The sequence below is a fragment of the Pelobates fuscus genome, chromosome 3 (genome assembly GCF_036172605.1).
Source record: "Pelobates fuscus isolate aPelFus1 chromosome 3, aPelFus1.pri, whole genome shotgun sequence".
Classification (NCBI taxonomy): Eukaryota; Metazoa; Chordata; class Amphibia; order Anura; family Pelobatidae; genus Pelobates; species Pelobates fuscus.
The window spans coordinates 127,973,689-127,985,969 of record NC_086319.1 but is presented as its reverse complement, the minus strand read 5'-3'; the positions used below and the strand labels follow the sequence as shown (position 1 = coordinate 127,985,969).

The window sequence follows — 12,281 nt, the reverse complement described above, 5'->3', positions numbered from 1 at the left end:
TTTACTCAAATCCTCAAGAGTCCTTGTTCAGCCTGTTTTCATGGCAATACCTACTAAAGTATTCACCTTCATGCTAGGCAAAGCAAAACTAATTGGTTAATTATAATGTGTATCGCTAAAAAAAACACTGAAATACCAATCGTCCTTTGAGGAATTAAATGGACATCCCAGTAGTATTCTTTTTGGATAAATCTTTATGCAACAAGTTTATTGATAACTTTTACCACATCTGTATACAGTTCTGTGGGTATTTACTTTAGCAACCACGACACCCTGCCAGTCAAAAATCTTATGGTTAATGTAGTTAAAGCACACTGACTTATGCTTTGGTTGGTATTCAGTAAGGAATAACTTGAGCATTTTAGAAACCCCAAGTATTGCATTATTCACAAGTTGTATTAAAGGAGTACAAAAACATGTTAATTAATTTGCAGTCGTGTAAACTGCATTAAAGCTTTAGATATGTTTCTCAATTTGGGACCCAATGGCAGTAATGTGGTCGGGTGAGACTCACTAAAATTAGCAGTGGCCAGTGAACCAATAGGCACTTAAAGGAACAATGCAAGCACCATAACCACTACGGCAGTGGTCCCCAACCTTGTTTCACTTGTGCAACCCATGCTGGAATTGTAACCTTCATATTAGTGAAATGTTTGTAGTTAATGTAGTTGCAGTTATTTCAAATGTGTATGTTTTCCTCTGCCCCATCTCCCCTTCTTCTCTGCCCTAGGCTCTCCCCCTGCTTCTCCTTTGACCCAGGCTCCCCTGCTCCTCTTTTGCCAGAGGCATATATATCTGTGTGTGTGTCTGTATCTGAATGTATGTCAGTGTTTGTATCTATGTGTCTGTATCTGCCTGGGGCAGAGAAAAAGGGGAGATGGGGCAGAGGTAAACATCTCCCTTTTCTGTCCCAGATAGATATATATATATATATATATATATATATATATATATTGAAAAATCATAAAGGTGCACACCTGGATTTAGAAATGTAAACTTAATTTATTGTGCAAAATTTTTCTTTCAAAGTATCGATGTTTCGACCTATATAAGGTCTTTCTCAAGATCAGAACATTGCAGTTTATAAACAGTGCAAATATATACATAATTCAAATAAAAACTTACCAATAGATGTGAAGTTACTCTTCACCGCCTGATCGTTAACCTGGAAGTGAGGGAACACCACGTGACGTCAATATGCTACGTCCCCAACGTGGATACTATGGTAGCTAAGCAACACTAGTGATGGGCAACCAAAACAGGGGTACCAGGGAAGCTATATTGTACCAGGGAAGCTATATTGTATAAGTACAAACCAAAGTGAAAGTGTGAAAAAAATCGAAACCGTGCATAAACTGTGATAAATAGCCTCCTCAAAAAAAAAACCTGTGGCATACATTGGCAAGACCGACCTAACGCTCAGAGACCGCATTCGAGGACATTGCTCAACTATCAATACTGCATACAGGGATTAAAGACTGATAAACCAGTCGCTAAGCATTTTCTGACCATGTGGCACCGTCTCCCATCTCTCCGATTCATTGCCATTGATCATGTCCACCCTTTACCCCGTAGCGGAGACAGATCTAAGACATTGCAACGTGAGTCATATTGGATACACCATTTGAATACTGTATCCACAAATGGATTAAATGAGAACATAGTGTTCTCTATGTTTCTATAATTGTTTATTCACCATGAAGTGTATTTTGATTTGATTTATTCTTTTGTGGCCAGATGCTGAAAAATGACTATTAACTACATGATATCACTAAAGTGGCTTTTCTGCAGAGTCCTCCATATGTCGGGATGGACTATAGATGTCTGTCAGTATCTTATTCTTAAAATCCATATGTCTTTGTTTATGTTCATTGCTACCTGCACTATAACTATTTATATACATTGTTTTTTGGGGTACTGAGGAGGCTATTTATCACGATTTATGCACGGCTTAGGCATGGTTTTGATTTTTTTCACACTTTCACTTTGGTTTGTACTTATACAATATAGCTTCCCTGGTCCCCCTGTAATCCTCTATCTCGGAAGAGCTGTCTTTGGCTCTTAGTATTATTCACAGATTGTTGGTTGCCCATCACTAGCGGATTTTTGGTTGCCCATCACTTTCTTAGCTACCATAGTATCCACGTTGGGGACGTAGCGTAATGACGTCACACGTGGTCTTCCATCACTTCACTGGGCGGTGTAGAGTCACTTTACATCTATTTGTAAGTGTTTATTTGAATTATGTGTATATTTGCACTGTTTATAAACTGCAATGTTCTGATCTTGAGAACGTCGAACCTTTGAAAAATGTTTTTGCACAATAAATTAAGTATAAATTTCTAAATCCAGTTGTGCACATTTATGATTTTTCTTTATATATCCATCGCAGGATATATATATATATATATATATATATATATATATATATATACATATGTGTATCAAGGAATCAAGGAAGGTGCACTCACAGAACTTTGTAAATAAATCTTGAAGTTGTATTGTGCTATTATACACCAAAAAATTTGTTGATGTTTCAGTCCTCTATAAGACTTTTCTCAAGACAAGTTTCAATGCCAAAAACAGAGTTTAAATAGGTGAAATAAACTGTTTTTGGCATTGAAACTTGTCCTGAGAAAAGTCTTATAGAGGACTGAAATGTCGACACATTTTCTGATGTATAATAAAATTTCAAGATTTTTTACAAAGTCCTGTGAGTGCAGCTTCCTTGATACGTATATATTGACATAAGGGATTTGCACCCAGGCAAGGACAAGACCGCGAGAGTAAGTGCTTGATCCACGTTCATATGTATGCTCCTTCATCTGTCCCAGGCACGCATATATATATATATATATATATATATATACATACACACACAAATATATATATATATATATATATATATATATACACACAGACACACATACAGATGATACTCGAAAAATTAGAATATCGTGCAAAAGTTAATTTATTTCAGTAATGCAACGTAAACGGGGAAACTAATATATGAGATAGACGCATTGCATGCAAAGCAAGATAGTTCAAGCTGTGATTTGTCATAAGTGCGATGATTATGGCTTACAGCTCATGAAAACCCCAAATCCACAATCTCAGTAAATTAGAATATTACATGCAATCAATAAAACAAGGAGAGTACATAGAACAATTTTGGACCTCTGAAAAGTATAAGCATGCATATGGACTCAGTACTTGGTTTGGGCCCCTTTTGCAGCAATTACTGCCTCAATGCGGCGTGGCATGGAAGCTATCAGCCTGTGGCACTGCTGAGGTGTTATGGAAGACCAGGATGCTTCAATAGCGGCCTTCAGCTCTTCTGCATTGTTCGGTCTCATGACTCTCATCTTTCTCTTGGCAATGCCCCATAGATTCTCTATGGGGTTCAGGTCAGGCGAGTTTTCTGGCTAATCAAGCACAGTGATCCCACGGTCATTGAACCAGGCTTTGGTGCTTTTGGCAGTGTGGGCAGGTGCCAAGTCCTGCTGGAAAATGAAGTCAGCATCCCCATAAAGCTCGTCTGCGGAAGGTTACATGTTTGAGATTCTCACCCAATTACCTCTTCATTCCCCTAACATCTTACCAATAGCTGCTTCTCTGTTAACTCTTTCAGCCATCACCTCCAAACTTCCCCTGCTACCTCTTGTCTCAAATCCCCATGGTATCCTTTAGATTGTAAGCTCACGGGCCATCTAGCCAAGCACTTTGCATAAAAAAACTCCAATGGCTAGATATCAGCTTACGGGCAGGGCTCTCTCTACCTCTTGTATTTGTCTGTGTATATTGTATGTTTCTCCACTAATTGTACAGCGCTGCGTAATCTGTTGGCGCTTTATAAATAGCAGTAATAAATAAATAATAAATAAGCATGAAGTGCTCCAAAATCTCCTGGTAGACGGCTTCGTTGACCCTGGGCTTAATGAAGCACAGTGGACCAACACCAGCAGATGACATGGCTCCCAAGTCAACACAGACTGTGGAAACTTCACACTGGACTTCAAGCATCTTGCAGTGTGTGCCTCTCCATGCTTCCTCCAGACTCTGGGTCCTTGGTTTCCAAATGAGATCCAAAAGTTGCTCTCATCAGAAAAGAGGACTTTGGACCAATGAGCAACAGACCAGGTCTGTTTTTCTTTAGCCCAGGTAAGACGCTTCTGACAATGTTTGTTGATCAGGAGCGGCTTGACAAGAGGAATAAAACATCTGAAGCCCATGTCCAGGATCCGTCTGTGTGTGGTGGCTCTTGATGCACTGACTCCAGCCTCAGTCCACTCCATGTGAAAGTCCCCAACACTTTTGAATGGCCTTTTCCTGACAATCCTCTCCAGGCTGCGGTCATCTCTGCTGCTTGTGCACCTTTTTCTTCCACACTTTTCCCTTCCACATAACTTTCTATTAATGTGCTTTGATACAGCACTTTGGGAACATCCAACTTCCTTTGCAAATACCTTTTGAGGCTTTCCCTCCTTATGGAGGGTGTCAATTATGGTTTTCTGCACAACTGTTAGGTCAGCAGTCTTCCCCATAATTGTGATTCCTACTGAAACAGACTGAGAGACAATGAAAAGGCTCAGAAACCCTTTGCAGGTGTTATGGCTTACTTAGCTGATTAGAGTGGGACACTGTGAGCCTAGAATATTGCACCTTTTCACAATATTGTAATTTACTGAGATTGTGGATTTGTTTAGTTTTTTTGAGCTGTAAGCCATAATCATCGCACTTATGACAAATCACGGCTTGAACTATCTTGCTTTGCATGTAATGCGTCTATCTCATATATTAGTTTCCCCTTTTACGCATTACTGAAATAAATGAACTTTTGCACGATATTCTAATTTTTCGAGTATCACCTGTACACACACACAGAGGGAGATGTTATCCTCTGCCCTATCTTTCCCTTTTCTCTGCCCCAGGCTCATTTACATACAGGGCAGATACACACACTGACACACATGCAGATACATAGACACACAGATACAAACATACAGATACAGAATCACACACACAAAATCACTCAAAGAGAGACTGATACAAATACAAACACTGACACACATGCAGATTCACAGATAGAAACAGTGACACACATACAGATACAAACACTGGCACACATACAGATATACATATACTCACAATGAAACACATGGGTACACATACATGCAGATACACATACAGATGCATGTTAGCTCACATACAGATACACACACTGTCACATACACACACGCATATACACTGACACACATACAGATGTACAGACATACAGATGCAAACACGGCCATGAAATTTTACAAATAAATATTTTATATGTCGCCAAAAATTCTAAATACTCAGTGTATCATCAATTTTATCAGCTTGAACAATTGGGGGGGGGGGGGGGGGGGGGCGAGGGGGGGGAGGGGGGGGAGTTGGTTGTTTGTGTGTGCGTGTGTATTCCCGCAGATGATGCAATAAAAAAATTAATACATAATGTAGCGTCTTGGTATAGCCAAAACATGCATGCAAATAAAAAAATATGATCTTTTTGGTGACAAATTGTAATATATACATAGAGAGATGTCCTTTTTGCTATGAGCAAAATGCATACCTTTTGTCCAAGGAAAAGGCTTTTTGTAGAAAGAACAGTAAATCCATCTGCAGGTGTTCCTTCAGTCGTACTATCTGCACTTGCTGCTTTGCTGACTTCTCCCTGCTTCTTCTGAAAGCACATAAAATATTCCCATAAAAATAAAAGCAAATAAAAAAAACATTTTTAGAAGGGCAAATACAACTAAAACACTACACTGAAACAAGTGAAATGCAATCCTTTTTTTTTACAGGTTACCCTAATAACTTGCAATGTCTCAAATCTCACTCAGGATTACAGCAACAAAGATCGGTGACTGATCTAGAAGCTGATGGCGATTTCAACACAGGATGCAGAGTGTTTTGAACAGTGGAGAAGACACTGGAAGAACTGTGTGAGGTGCTGAAGTGTCCACTTTGAAGGGTCACTGAGGCGTCACAATTTTTCTTCTTCAATATGGTATACAGTGATAAATATATATATATATATTATTATTATTTTTTTTTTTTTTTTATATATAGCCAACAAATTCTGTAGCCCTATACAATGGGTGGACTAACAAACATGTAGTTGTAACCAGACAAGTTAGACACACAGAAACAGAGGGGATATGTTTTTGTGAAAAAGTGAGTTTTTAATGATTTTTTGAAGGAGTGGAGACTGTGTGAGCATCTAACGGAAAAGGGAAGGGAGATCCACAGGAACGGAGGAGCCCTAGAGAAGTCTTGGATACGAGCATCAGAGGTGGGAGTACGAACACAGGATAGACGCAGGTTTTCGGCAGAGCGTAGGGACATACTTTTGTATTAGGGAGGATAGATACGTGGAAGTAGCTTTATGTAGAGATTTGAAAACAAGAACCAGATTGCAGGGACTGACAGAGTGGTGAGGCTTGAGCGGACAGGAAGATGAGCCTCGCTGCCGCATTCATTATAGACTGCAATGGGGCAAGTTGGAAGCACGTAAGACCAGTGAGAAGCAGATTGCAGTAGTCAAAATACATATTTACAAACATGGATTCCTGACACTATAGTTAGAAAAGTGCAGTTTAAATGATCAGCCCTACTGTTAGAAAGGTAAAAGGTGACTTTACTCCTTGTTTGAGATCATCAAAATTGACAATCTCAGCCAATTCAGTTGCTTTCCCAAGGAAAAATCAATGCATTTCTATAAGGAACTTTCCGCGCCTCCATGAGCATGGAGATGCTGAATGTTCAGTGACTGTCTGAGTGATAGGCAGTGTTTACATTAAAAAGTCTTCAGTGACATACTATACACACCAGAAGAACTATATTAAGCTTGTAGTTGTTCCCATAACTATAGTGTCCCTTTAAACACACACTGCATCCAAAAAACACACACTTGCTACATTTTCCTATACCTGAACATGCTGCATCCTCAAAACATTTAAAGTGACACTAAACTCAACAAAACAACTTTAGCTTAAGGAAGTAGTTTTTGTGTACAAATCATGCCTCTAACATTTCACTCCTCAATTCACTGCCATTTAGGAGATGAACCACTGCTGTTTCTTTTTATGTAGTCCTAGTAGCATATCCCCTGGCTGTGACTGGCACAGCCTGCATGGAAACAAAATGGTTTTATTTTCAGTCAAATGTAACTTACTTTAAATGTTTATATCTCCTGCTCTGTAAATTGAGATTTAATTACATATAGAAGGCTCCTGCAGGGTCTAGGAAGCTATCAACAAAGCAGAAGATAAGAGATGCTAAATTAACAGAATTTGCAATAAAGGAAGTGTAAACATTAGATGACTCTTTACAGGAAGTGTTTAGGAAGACTGCGTAAGTCACATGCAGAGAGGTAAGCCCAGGGCTGTGTAAAAAAAAAGTGGAATGTGGCATGGAATTGAGCAGTGAAACTGCAGGGGCATGATACTCCATGTTTCCCCAAAAATAAGACTGGGTCTTGTATTAATTTTCCTCTGAAAAACGCACTAGGCCTTATGTTTGGGGGATGTCTTATTTCAGGAAAACACAGTAGCAAGCATGTGATAGAAAGCAGGTCTACGTTCGGGGGAATTCCCCCAAACATAACAAGTTCAATAGTGTATGGAATCCCACAAATCTATGTTCGGGGAATCTTTCCCGAACATAGATATGCTTACTCGCGAATGGAATCCTGCGAATCTATGCAAACAAGTGACTAGGGCTTATTTTCAGAGGATGTGTCATTTCCAGGGAAACACAGTATACACCAAAACTGCTTAATTCAGCAAAGGTTGTTTTGGTGACTATAATGTGCCTTTAATCAGAAATGTACTGTAATTATGGTACAGGTTCATTTATAAAAAAAAAAATCCTTGATCACTTTGTAAATACCGTATATACTCAAGTATAAGTCGACCCGAATATAAGTCGAGACCCATAATTTTACCCCAAAAAACTGGGAAAACCTATTGACTCGAGTATAAAGACTAGGGTAGGAAATGCAGCAGCTACTGGTAAATTTCTAAATAAAATTAGATCCCAAAAAAATTATATTAATTGAATATTTATTTACAGTGTGTGTATATAATGAATGTGTATATAATGAATGTGTGTGTGTGTGTGTATGAATGCAGTGTGTGTGTATGAATGCAGTGTGTGTATGAATGCAGTGTGTGTGTGTATGAATGCAGTGTGTGTGTGTATGAGTGCAGTGTGTGTGTATGAATGCAGTGTGTGTGTGTATGAGTGCAGTGTGTGTGTATGTGTATGTGATGCAGAGCCTTGGTGGGGGGTGGGAATTTGTATTATTTTTTTATATTATTATTATTATTATTTTAATATTTATTTATTTTTATATTATTTAAATTGTTATGTTATTTTTTTTCGTCCCCCCCTCCCTGCTTAATACCTGGCCAGGGAGGGGGCTCTCATTCCCTGGTGGTCCAGTGGATGGGCTGTGTAGGAGGGGGCTGGCAGGAAGCGTTTACTTACCTTTCCTGCAGCTAATGTCAGCTCCCTTCTCTCTCCTCCGGTTTATGGTAACCCGTGGCAACGCTCTGACCCTGCGGCTCTCGAAAGAATTTACAGTGGGAGCTGACAGGGGAGCTGACCGGACCGGAGGAGAGAGAAGGGAGCTGACAGGAGCTGCAGGAAAGGTAAGTAAACGCTCCCTGCCAGCCCCCAACAGGACCGCCGGGCTTGTAATGAGCCCGGCGGTCCTGGTCTGTATTATGGCAATGTAAGTTGCCATAATACAGACACTCACTCGAGTATAAGGCAAAAAATGTGCAGAAAAACTCATCTTATACTCGAGTATATACGGTATATGGATATGTCTTATATTCCAATGCATCTTCTGAAAAACATGGTATATTTTACTGTTAGAGAAAAAAACCAAAATGGCACTTTAGAAAACATGAGTTTTGTTCATTAAAAGAGCTTAGTGGTGTACTAGCAAAACCATTAACAGATTTATTTAACCAATCATTGATAACAGGAGTAGTCCCAGAAGATTGGAAGTTAGCGAATGTTGTGCCCATTCACAAGAAAGGTAATAGGGAGGAGTCGGGCAACTATAGGCCAGTAAGCCTTACTTCAGTAGTGGGGAAAGTGATGGAAACCATGTTAAAGGATAGGATTGTTGAACATCTAAAAACACATGGATTTCAAGACCAGAGACAACATGGGTTTACTTCAGGGAGATCATGCCAAACTAATCTTATTGATTTTTTTGATTGGGTAACTAAAATTATAGATCAGGGTGGTGCAGTAGACATTGCTTACCTAGATTTCAGTAAGGCTTTTGACACTGTTGCACATAGAAGGCTTATCAATAAACTACAATCTTTGAGTTTGGATTCCAATATTGTTGAATGGGTAAGGCAGTGGCTGAGTGACAGGCAACAGAGGGTTGTAGTCAATGGAGTATATTTGAAGCTTGGGCTTGTCACCAGTGGGGTACCTCAGGGATCTGTACTTGGACCCATTCTCTTTAATATTTTTATTAGTGATATTGCAGAAGGTCTTGATGGTAAGGTGTGTCTTTTTGCGGATGATACTAAGATATGTAACAGGGTTTATGTTACAGGAGGGATAAGCCAAATGGAAAATGATTTAGGTAAACTAGAAAAATGGTCAGAGTTGTGGCAACTGACATTTAATGTGGATAAGTGCAAGATAATGCATCTTGGACGTAAAAACCCAAGGGTAGAGTACAAAATATTTGATAGAGTCCTAACCTCAACATCTGAGGAAAGGGATTTAGGGGTGATTATTTCTGATGACTTAAAGGTAGGCAGACAATGTAATAGAGCAGCAGGAAATGCTAGCAGAATGCTTGGTTGTATAGGGAGAGGTATTAGCAGTAGAAAGAGGGAAGTGCTCATGCCATTGTACAGAACACTGGTGAGACCTCACTTGGAGTACTGTACACAGTACTGGAGACCCTATCTTCAGAAGGATATTGATACCTTAGAGAGAGTTCAAAGAAGGGCTACTAAACTGGTTCATGGATTGCAGGATAAAACTTACCAGGAAAGGTTAAAGGATCTTAACATGTATAGCTTGGAGGAAAGACGAGACAGGGGGGATATGATAGAAACATTTAAATACATAAAGGGAATCAACACAGTAAAGGAGGAGACTATATTTAAAAGAAGAAAAACTACCACAACAAGAGGACATAGTCTTAAATTAGAGGGACAAAGGTTTAAAAATAATATCAGGAAGTATTACTTTACTGAGAGGGTAGTGGATGCATGGAATAGCCTTCCAGCTGAAGTGGTAGAGGTTAACACAGTAAAGGAGTTTAAGCATGCGTGGGATAGGCATAAGGCTATCCTAACTATAAGATAAGGCCAGGGACTAATGAAAGTATTTAGAAAACTGGGCAGACTAGATGGGCCGAATGGTTCTTATCTGCCGTCACATTCTATGTTTCTATGTTTCTATGTTCAAAAATACCTTTGCTTTTCTCACTCCTTTCTTGGCTCCAGGTTTCTTTGAAGTTATTTTTTTCGGCAACGGTGTTTTTGCTTTTTTAACTGGTGGAGGAGTAATGATAGCCTCCAATTTTCCTTTGGATCCCCGCTTCTTTGCTAATAACTCTGGATGTATATTTGGTAAAACACCACCACTTGCTATGGTTACTCCTTTTAAAAGCTGAAAGACAAAAGAAATACATTTAGGCCAGAGCTTGGAAAATGTCCCTATAATTTACCAGCTGGTGCCAACATTTGGAAACCAGAAAACTTATCCACAATCATGACACATCCCTCCATATACACATATTAAAGGGATACTATAGGCATCAACATAAGCTTAATGAAGCAGTTTTGGTATATAGATCAAGCCCCTAAAGTCTCATTGCTCAATTCTCAATGCCATTTAGGAGTTAAATCACTTTTATTTCTGTTTATGCAGTCAGTGTTCAGCGGGCATTCAGCCAATGAACCAGTTCTGCACTGCCAAGCTAACCTCAGTGCAATTAACGGAAGATTCAGATACCACTGGAGGAGGCGCTCGCCGGACCCCAGGTAAGTTAGCAAATAAGTTAACCTATAGTTTTGACGTTCCTTTATTGAGTTTGAAGATGCAGACTAGGGCTTGCAATAAAAAAAAATAATCTATTACTTTAACCCTTCTACAACAAAGGTTTTGTTTAACAACATTTATTTGCAACACGGGATTCACAGCTAGCACATAAATGCAGGATTCAATCATTTTAATTTATACATTTTAATTTTTTTTATTTAACTGTACATTCCTTACAGAAATATTGGTGGGAGGGATCAATGGTTTTAGAAATTATATAGTACAAGGTCTGAAATATTAGTACATAAGAAGAAACCACATTTTTGGCACATACAGTACATGTTACAAAAAAGATGAATAAAAAATTGTGGACACATAACTGCTTATTTGTATTTGTATAGAACCTAAGAAAAAGCTGAGAACACAGCTTTCTATAAATCTCATAATAATGTAAATAATGTCTGCATGTGGGCGTAAACCACTTATTAAACTAGACATTGCAGCTTTATATAACATGTATTGCCTACTCTGCAATGCAAATGCTTGCAATGCACACAAAAGTTACTCGTTAGGAGGGAGAGGATTAAAGATAAAGTTCTACTTATAGTACAAAGAAATTGACACCTAGTCATTATTTATTTAAGCTCATTTTCTTTAGGACAAAAATTGTGAGGTACCTTTTACATATTTTTCAGATGTTTTCTGTTTAAAACAACTGAACTAAGAATACATTGTACCATGGTATTGGTGCATGGCACCTGCAGTAAAATATATATTTTTTTTGCTGTTTTTGTGATAGAACAGCACCCTAAACGTAAAATTATCTGGGAAGGGGGAAACATGACCATAGTCACAGTTCTCATAATCACTTCCAAATCTGTGAAAGATCTATGGTATTAGATTTTATTAAAGGACACGGAGGCTCCTATTAGGCTTATCTCTTTCTTTTATTCCTCAGCAGCAAAGAAAGCTAAGGTGTTTATTTGTAGAAAAAAACATGCATAAATACCCTCACAGGGTTAACATTACATCATTATCTCTTAACCAATAGGAACAGTCCACATCTGATATCCTGTCATGTAACCTCCTCCTCTTCCTCTTTCTTTGCTGCTGCCTCAGCTAAGTAAACACTTTAATCTATTGATCTGCATTGCTATTTTGCTTCTGTGATTATGTTGATTACATTATGTGTACTGTCACTGCAGGATAACTCCTGACTG

The 12,281-nt window shown here is 38.8% G+C and overlaps 1 protein-coding gene across 2 annotated transcripts in view; it reads right to left on the bottom strand.

Moving 5' to 3' along the window:
• Positions 1-12,281, bottom strand: part of LOC134602514 (core histone macro-H2A.1) — an 80,140-nt gene that overhangs the window by 24,998 nt on the left and 42,861 nt on the right. For both annotated transcript variants that reach the window (XM_063447459.1, XM_063447460.1), the window contains exons 4-5: positions 10,492-10,689; positions 5,600-5,710 (exon numbers count right to left, since the gene is read on the bottom strand). In XM_063447459.1, coding sequence (XP_063303529.1) covers positions 5,600-5,710; positions 10,492-10,689 — 309 coding nt within the window. The remainder of the gene's footprint in view (positions 1-5,599; positions 5,711-10,491; positions 10,690-12,281) is intronic.